Below are 9,629 nucleotides of genomic sequence, written 5' to 3' on the forward strand. Positions count from 1 at the left end.
AGTACAGTGTCTATATTTGTCTTGCATTGGGCTTCCTGTATGTGGATGGAGCTGATCTCTCTCCCTCATTTCACATCTCATCTCACTTTATCTGGACTTTATCATCTTCTCTCTCTCTCTACATGCCTGCCTGTCTGTGTTAGATGCCCATGTCTGTCAAGGCTAGACTACTAGAAAACCATTGTAAATTTGCATTTTGAAAGCCATTCACTTGTCTCATATTTTGATACCTCAAGGTCTTGTTTTAGAGACCCCACACACACACACACACACACACACACACACACACACACAGCTGCTATCTCCTTCTTTCTGTTTGTGCACTATACCAACCACTACTCCTTCTATCTTCCATGTCTCCATCCCTCTCGGTGCCCTCAGTCACCCTGAGGCGAACAGGTGTATCTGTCTCTCTCGTGATGAGTTTATTACTCTGAAGTGTCTCTATGGTCCCCGTGGACCCCCTGCCTCCTAATACGCTTAGCCCTCACAGCTTATGTCAACCAGAGTGGGTGGTCGGATAACGCTCCACTTGATCAAGCCATCCCCATCAGGGTCCATCTGGTCCACAGTCACTTCGGTCAGCTTGTATGTCAGGAGGTAGACACACAGACAGCTCCACCCATTAAAGGTGATGGGAGTGACACTGCAGTTTGGTACCACGGTGACCAGCTTTCCAGACCTGGGAAGCATTTCTAGACATCTTTCTTTTTTCTCAGTGAACAGGTATGGAGATTAATGTAGAGTGACTCAGCTTGGTTCCTTCAACACATCAAGCTGCTGTGCTCTCAAGCTCAATCAGGAAGATGTCCATTACGTATACAGCAGCGACTGAATTCTCAGTTCACTCTCAGAAAGTATTATACCATTATATCCCAGGCTTATATAGGTAAAGATTTAATACAATAAAATCAACTTAAGTTCACTCCAAAATCCAAAATAGATATTTTTCCTCTTACCTGTAGTGCAATTTATAAATCTAGATAATTTTGGTGTGAGTTGCCGAGATTTGGAGATATCAGCCGTAGAGCTATCTGCCTTTTTTTAATATGTAATGGGACTATAGCTTGTGGTATTCAAAGTGCCAAAAAAACTACATTTGAAAAACTCAACAGCAATGTCTCTATAAAAACAAACTTATTTTCTGATTATCGAATCAGGGTCAGAGGGGCAACTTTTAGATTTTTAAATTAAACCTGCATTAACTGAGTTTTTGTCTACTTGGGGCAGTGGAAATATGTTGTAAACACAACACTAATGTATTATCCCCTTTTAAATTAATAAGGCAAACTTGTTAGCAAACAGTTGCCTATTGACATGTCCAGCAAATATGGAGCAACATTATCATTTATTAAGAGTTGTGTTTCTGGCCATCTGACAATGTGAGTCCAATATTAACTCTCTTTTAGCTCTGTTTTTGGTCTCCACTAACTCCAATCTTGCTCTTTAGCTGATAAATGCTTCACTATGTTAGTCTGCTGTTTGGTGCTGGGAAGGTAGCATACAGTGGGTTTATCAGAGCTTTTTCCTTGAAAATAGCCATGTGTTAGCTGCATCTGAAAATGAAGCTAGTAAGTGGGATGGGAGTGAACCTAAACAGGAAAGCTGAGGGCCCTAAAACCAAAACAATGAGTTGAAATATGCAAAAATCCTCCATAGAGCTGATGGGAACTGCAGAGTTGGGTAATATTTTTTTGTGGGTTCACCACTACAAGCGACCCCTTTCACATTACACATAGTCATTTGATCTATTGTTAATTTAAAACTATTGATTTTAGCAGCTTTAAAGCCATATAATGTATTACATGGCATATAATACATTTACAACATCATAACAATATAACTAATGGAAAAATAGGCACTGTAGATTGAGGCAAAACAGATAGGCAGACAGTTAACAACATGGTACAGGACACACTCTAACAGGAATCAGGATCACATGTCACAAGATTCTATTAATTATTAATTATCAAGAGTCATAATGCGGTTTCACTGGCTGAGTTAAATGTTCTGTATTTACAGTAACAGGGAAATGCGAGACTGTATCTTCTTTTCGTTCATGATGTTACCCTCCACTGTTTCATATTCACAGTACAGTATATAAATAACAGCAAGCTAACATATCTAGTGAGTAATCCATAGCGGCTCCATGCTCTGATCCTGGGCACCACAGGCGAAACAGGAGGCAAATGTTTTGCTTCCCATCAATGTAGGAATGATCCCACCCTCTACCCACCGTGTCTCCATTGCTCTCTCTTTCTCTATCACTTGTCTATGTCTTTTACTTGCAAACGCCTGCCTCACCCCCCACCTTCCCACCAGCAGATATCAAAGGGGTTGAAAGCAAGACAAAGACTCCAACCCATCCCCATAGAGTGGTGCGGTGTCTGCGCTTAGATGTGTATCATGCTCAAGTGAGAGTGCAGCACCTGATTCCCTCAGAGCTGCTGCAAGTCTTTGTAGACTCTCAAGGCCTTGAAGTATGCATATGGGGTTGTGTTCGTCATCAGCAGATGTACACAACAGCAGGAGACAACCTTCTGACTCTATAAAGTGCCTACAGGTGTTTCTCACAATGATGTTTCACATGCAAAATAACACTGGCTCTGCCGCTTACAGTCAGTACATTTCTCACAAGCATCAGAGTTATTTACGGTGTGTTATTAGCCAAAGCTGCTTTGCACTCCCATACGATGAATGGACTGAGAAGTGATAGCTTATTTACAGTCATATGTTGTATTCAGTTCACACTGTTTCCATTATCCATTCACGTTTTCTACATCCCCACAGTCATCAACATCAACTGTAAAAAAAAAAATAAATAAATAAAGTACTGTCTATACTTTACACCATACTTTAATGTCTGGTTGTCCATGGCAACACCACACACTCTTTTCCTTTGTGGCTACAAAAGATGCACACAGCTCATACTAAGCTGAGTCTTTTTCTTCTTTTTTACTACAGTAGGAAATTTTTAAATGAATATATTTAATTTATGCGTTTAACTTTAAATGGTTCAAGCATTACAAAAAGAACATTCATCTGCTGATAGGAATGGGGTGGGAAACACATTAGCACCATCTAGTGGGAAGTTTAGAAGAGCCTTTCTGTCCAATTACATAATCTTGCATGTATCACTGCAATTTTTATTAGCAAATCATATCATTATAGCCTCAAACAAAATATCAAAAAAATAAAACAATCACCTGAACACATGAGTTTGCATGCCATCATGTTTTACATGAATAAAGAATATACAGTACTGTATGTATATAGCATACACTATATGCGTGTTGGAATTAATTCAAATATCTATCTATCTATCTATCTATCTATCTATCTATCTATCTATCTATCTATCTATCTATCTATCTATCTATCTATCTATCTATCTATCTATCTATCTATCTATCTACATTTTTTTACTACTTGGAAAATGCTGTAAATTGTATGAACTGACACACTGTCATCATGCCTTGCACATCAAGTGCTCTGATTAAGAGAAATCTCAAACTAGAGATAATTATCTAGATAATAAAGAATTCTGAATGTCAAGTAAATTATGAATTCACTTCCAGTGTGTTCATGTAATTATCTCCAAATGTGTCCTTTTTAAAATCCCCCCTTACCTGTTTGAAAGTGCCAGAGCTTCATGTTGTATATAATAGATCAGCCCGGAGCATTTACAGACTGCTAATAAGCCTTGCTCATGAAAGTCATGAACCAATCTCCAAACCATCTAAATCACAGACGTCAATGCGCATAACCAGCTTTTCTGCACATATGCCACAGTATTCTCACCTTGTGATTTGTAGGGATTTTCTGATTTGTGTCACTCACATAATGGTGTGGATGTTTGTTTCCATGTTCAGGAGGTCCACTTTCATTCTTGTAGAGTTTTTATTTGTCTTTGGTTATAATTTGGTTGTGTTTCTGTGAGTACAGGACCAGTAGTAGACTGAAGCAAGCAGCAAGATAAATTCAGTCTGGGCTAATGTACTACTATCTCACTCCCACTGGGATGCATTTGGTTTTATGTCATCCATATTTAATTGCACATTCATTGTTTGAAAAATTAACCCAGCCAAATATGTACCTATTCATTCATATAGGTATGGTAGGTACGCAATGCAAATTAATTTACAGTTTTTCTCAGTCGCTTTGGTACATTTCTCGAATCAAACTCACAATTTGCAAAACAGTAAGTGCATTTCTCAAAACAATTTGTACAAATAGCAAAACACCATGGATAACCTGCAAAAGCCACTCTCTTACTCAAAATCCTTAGTTCATCTCTCAAAAGTAAATATCTGTGTCAATGAACATGTCAGTGCCATCAGAATGACAAGTCCTTGTGTCATTGTGTACGGATAAGACAGTCAAATTGTTTAGTCATGTTGTCAATATAACAGTTTACTCTGGAGGGATGTTCTGATGGAAACTATGGCTAAAGTTTTGATGACAATTATTGTGAATTGTAAGTTACATCTAAGTGTATGTGTGAGTGTAATTGCAAGAGAATGGAAAAGATTCAAATTTACACTCTTACTGTTTGTACTGTATTTTATTGACAGAACATGTCATTGAGATACAGAAATGAAAAGACAGCACTGAATAGCACACAAAAAAAACAACCTAAAGAAGAAATGTGAACATAGGAAAAACTGTACATGCGGTGCTGTAGAAATTACATTAAGGAATTACAATCTTCCTACACCTCTTGACGATCCTGTCTGTTGGGCCACAAATTCTCATCCACATCACAACAAACATCTTCTCTTGCAATGCAGCGTGGAAAGAATCTTTTTGAGTGTCTTATCCAGCCTCTGCAGGCATCTGCTGTGATGTCATCACATGCTGCATCCATGGCAGCCAGAAGGGTCATTTGTGTATGTGGCTGACAATCGTATACTTTCCATCTCCAAGCTGAGAAAAATTCCTCAATGGGGTTAAGGAATGGAGAGTAGGGTGGGAGGAACTCCATCAGCATCCTGTCATGGGCAGCAAACCATTGCCTGATGATGTTGGAACGATGGAAACTGACATTGTCCCAAACGATCACATACTTTGGCAGGTCATCTCCAATCTGACCACTCTCTTGTTCTGGGATGAGATCCCTGTAGAGAGTGTCTAAAAAGGTGACAAGACGCTCTGTATTGTATGGCCCAATAATGGGAATATGCGTTAGCACACCATTCTCAGAGATTGCACAACCCATGGTTATGTTTCCGCCCCGTTGGCCTGGCACATCAACTGTAGCTCTGTGGCCGATGATATTTTGACCACGCCTTCTACGTTTTGTTAGGTTGAAGCTGTGCTGTGGTTCACTTGCTTCCAGTTCCATTATACGCTATATCCAGAAGACACAAAATGAGTTTTATGAATTACATGCATTTTCATTTTGGCCAAGATATAGTTCCATCAAATGTATACAGCACATATTTGCTATGCCTGTAGAAAAGAAGATGCAATGTGTCAAGTTCACACTTACTGTACTGTATATCACTATACAATGTTGTACTGTTTACTCTGAGGTACAGTTGCTGCATGCTCATACATGTTTTACCTGTACATATTGGTAACGCAGCTCCTTCACTCTTTTACCATTTCTTTCAAACGGAACAGTGTAGAGCTGCTTCATATTCATTTGGTGTCTTTTCAGCACCCTATCAATGGTTGAGATGCTGACTGTTTGGATGTTTTGAAAGATGTTGTTGTCCTCTATAATGGCACTTTTCATCTCCCTTAGTCTTGTTGCATTGTTTTCTATTACCATGGTGCAAATGGCCTCCTTCTGTTCACGTGTGAAAAGGGGCCCTCTGCCACCCCTGTGAATTTGTCTTGCAGTCCTATGTGGGAAAAAAAATTAGTAAGGAAAGTACAGTGTACAATGCCTATTGTTAGATTACATACCTATTCTGTCGACGAAAAGTCTGAATAATCGAGGACACAGTTGTTCTTCCAACATTTGGCTGCACCCTTCGACCAGCCTCGGCCATTGTAAGCCCATGATTGAGAACGTGGTCTATGAGTGTGGCTCTAATCTCATCAGGAACGCGCATATGTCCTCGGCCTCTTCTGCCTCTTCCTCGGTTTTGCCTTCCAACTCCTCCACCACGCAGCCTCACTCCTCTTCTTCGTCTTCTCTCTTCTATATACCTGCTAGTTGATGCTTCATGAGAAGCACCTTCGTTAGAGAAAGTCAAGATTCACCTGGGAGCAATTTACCAATTCAAGACAGATTTAGAAAAAAGTCTAATGGAAATATAGAAAGTATAGAAATATGCTTGACATATTATGATAACTTGTTCAACCATTTTGCATGTAAAGACTTATGCTATGAGCTTGTGCCTAAATGTTGTGGGGGGTGAGACTATTCAACAGAGACCCAATATAATAAATTTTGATCAACATGACATAAGCAACTGATAATGTAGGAAACAACAGAGAATTGTACATAATCATTTGCATGGATGTACCAAAGCATTTGCAACTTGTTCAAAGAAATGAGAAACTGCTTTTTCGATGTGCACAAGTGACACAATGATGTGAGAATTGAACAGGTAGTTTTGAGAATTTCAATTCTGATCTGAGATATGTACCAAAGCGACCGAGAAAAACTGTAATATGATGATAATTCAGGGGCAATAATGTCCTCCACAAATATGAATGAATATGTAATTCATATGAAAATGGGGTGGAGCTGATGTTATTGAATTGGCATTTCTTTGATACACTTGATACAGTACCAGCAATATTATCACAAATAAATGGTTGTACATCAAATATCAGTGGATGAACACTGATATTATAAATGTGTCTTTTTCTCTGTTCTCTGTCTTTTAGTGTACCTTTTTTTCATCCCCAGTGCTCTGATACCTGTGGTAAAGGCCATACCTGAAGCATGAGTAAAGATAGTAATTTATGAACATTCTGTGTAATTGTAGTCTTCTGCTAGGACACAAGCAACAAGGAGGCATGAAATCACAGCATGATATTTGGTCTATTAAGGTCTACTTATGGACACACATGGACAGTGGGAGACAAAGGGAAAAGGAGAGAGAAAGAAAGAACATGTAGACCATGAAAAACAGTGAATTTGTCATGCTAAAAATAGTGGTATTTTCAGTGCATGTTTTCTATATTTCGTGACGTTTGTGAGAGCATGGATTGAGATTCAAGATTAATCTTTAATAAAATGTAATTTTTCCAGACATTTTTTTTCTGGACAGGTGTGGTATCAATATCTGAAAATGAATTAAACTGTAACTTCTGCCTTTATTTTACAGTATATTTTTAGGTTCAGCCTCCCATAGAGCCCGTAACATGACACAGAGGAAATAAATCACGTTTTGCTGGATTAGAAACAAAAACAACCTTCAAATACATTTTTGCAACTGCATCAAAAATGTGACAGAAAAGGAAAAACCACTACCTTTGAAGTAGCTCCAAGCGCATTTAAAAAAAAGTCAGTATTAGCCACCACATCCACAGAATGCACTGAGGTAAGCCCAGTGCATAGTCTGTATACTTACACAATGAATCAGGGGAGACTTGGTGGATTAGGGGGATTCACCCGACTGAAGGAAATACATGACTTCATACTAAACACTAACTTTGAATGACCTACAGTTCATAAACCAAATTGTATGATTCACTCTGGTGATTTATTTATGTATTTGTTAAATGTAATATATTAATATTATACCATTGTCAATATTATGTCATTGTCTCTGTTTGGTTTGCAGTTTACAGTGATGTCATTTCAAGACTGTGCACTGTAGCACTCTCCATGGTGTTGATCTTGCGGCTGGGTGCGGCTAGGGGGCTATCCTAGCCAGCGGGAAGTTAAGTAGCCTCATTGGCCGTAGTGTTTTTGTTTTGCCAGGATAAAAAATTTGTTAAACATGTCTTCAGTCTCCTGACTCTGTGGGCACTTGGGTCCTTACTGCATTCTTACATGTCAGGTTTGGCTATAGCTATCTCGTTTTAGTTTAGTTTTCGTTTGCAGGTGATGGAATATGCATTCTTGTCAGTGGTATCACACCATCCCACTGTTGTACAGGTGACAGTAATGCACCAACAAAGGCAGGGAACAAGAAGGGAACAAGGGAACAATTGTAAATGGATGTAAACAATGCAGGTTTCAAACTTGGCTTTGCAAATATTAACACTCAATGTGAACAGAAACTTTACAAAAGTTTACAAGAAAACTTCACAGGTCCCCTTTAAGTTCATAAGTTCTTACAGTATATCACATAACCGACTAAAGATTTATAAAGGCTCGTTGTTTTCAGTTTTTACCAATTTTTCACAAACAATTTGTCAGATTTAAAAAAAAAGAAATACTGGTTTACATTAAATTTAATCAAGATTTTATGTTCCCAGTTTATTCCGTTTCCAGCAGTAAGAGGACACTGTTCTCCGGAGTTTACAGTAAAAGGGTACAGTAGGGCCCTCTAGTGGTGAGCACAGCTGCAAATATATAAATCTTTTTATATAGCTCTGTTTTTAATTTTCAATAAGCCTCCAATGAAAACATAAAGACTCATGCATTCATTTGATGTTCTGTTCCCTGGCTGTTCAATGAAGCTTGGAGTCATTAGGAATATTGATAGGATGAAATTAATAAGGTAAGCTGTTAATTGATATTGTACCAGCTGTATAGTGGAAGAATGAAATTTGGATTGAGGGAAAAGAGACAAGGAGGATTTATGGTTTCTTAAATGGCTCAATGCTGTAAGACCTAAATTTAATAATTAACCCAAGTCCTGAAGGTTTAACACCTCATTATCAACAATGAACCCGCAACAAAGGCTCTCACATAAGCATTAGCACCACACTATAACATACTGTATCAACGGCATAGCTTTGAGTTCTAAAAGACTATTCTGATTTTTTATGAAAACAATCTTACTGGGATTTTTGAGCCCCTCACACATGATGACAGAATAAGGGAGGTGTAAAAACAAGCAAATCCACTATACAACAGAAGGCAGATTTATAAGAAATGCAGTAGTGATAATCACTAGTCAATATGGTAAAATTTTAGTATAACCTTCTCTTTTTTGGCAAAAGCACAATATTCATAAGGGAGAGAAATCATAACCAGGTCTGATCACACGCTGCATAGTGATCATTATATAACTTTTCTTTTTCATTATTAAAAAAATTAATAAAAAACCGTCATCACGGCTATTTCTTTTTGGGATTGCTCATAATTTCAATTCCACTGTATGGCTGTAGCATTACTGACAATGTGGGGATGTAAATAGCAATTTATGGACAATCTGTTCATAATGTTAGTCTTTCATCCAGCCTGCTTGAAGAAGAAGTAAGCATGAAATTACAGTAGAAGAAATCACTGTTCACACAGCTCTCTCTGTCTCTGTTCACTAAAATTTGTGTATTGATATGTACGATGTGTTAGATGAACATAGGAACAGTCTGCTAAAGCATCTAAATAGAATAATAAAAATGAATAACTTCAAAAACATTGAACATTAAAAAACAAATCATTACCAATAAAACTAATATGAATACATCTGTTACAGATATAATCTCTTTTTATTATTTTGATTTTTTAATGCAATTAATAATCTGTAATTATCCTATCCTGTTCAAACTAA

The 9,629-nt window shown here is 37.8% G+C and overlaps 1 protein-coding gene across 1 annotated transcript; it reads right to left on the reverse strand.

The window, feature by feature from the left end:
- Positions 1 to 4,504: 4,504 nt before the first annotated feature.
- On the reverse strand, positions 4,505 to 6,229 carry LOC122876529. Its single transcript, XM_044197003.1, has 2 exons — positions 5,567 to 6,229; positions 4,505 to 5,350 (listed from the first exon to the last, which is right to left on the reverse strand). The coding sequence occupies exons 1-2, from the start codon at positions 5,774 to 5,776 to the stop codon at positions 4,712 to 4,714; spliced, it is 849 nt and encodes a 282-aa protein (XP_044052938.1). The 5' UTR covers positions 5,777 to 6,229; the 3' UTR covers positions 4,505 to 4,711.
- Between the last annotated feature and the right edge of the window lie 3,400 nt (positions 6,230 to 9,629).

This window comes from Siniperca chuatsi, linkage group LG1, assembly GCF_020085105.1.
Source record: "Siniperca chuatsi isolate FFG_IHB_CAS linkage group LG1, ASM2008510v1, whole genome shotgun sequence".
Lineage (NCBI taxonomy): Eukaryota > Metazoa > Chordata > Actinopteri > Centrarchiformes > Sinipercidae > Siniperca > Siniperca chuatsi.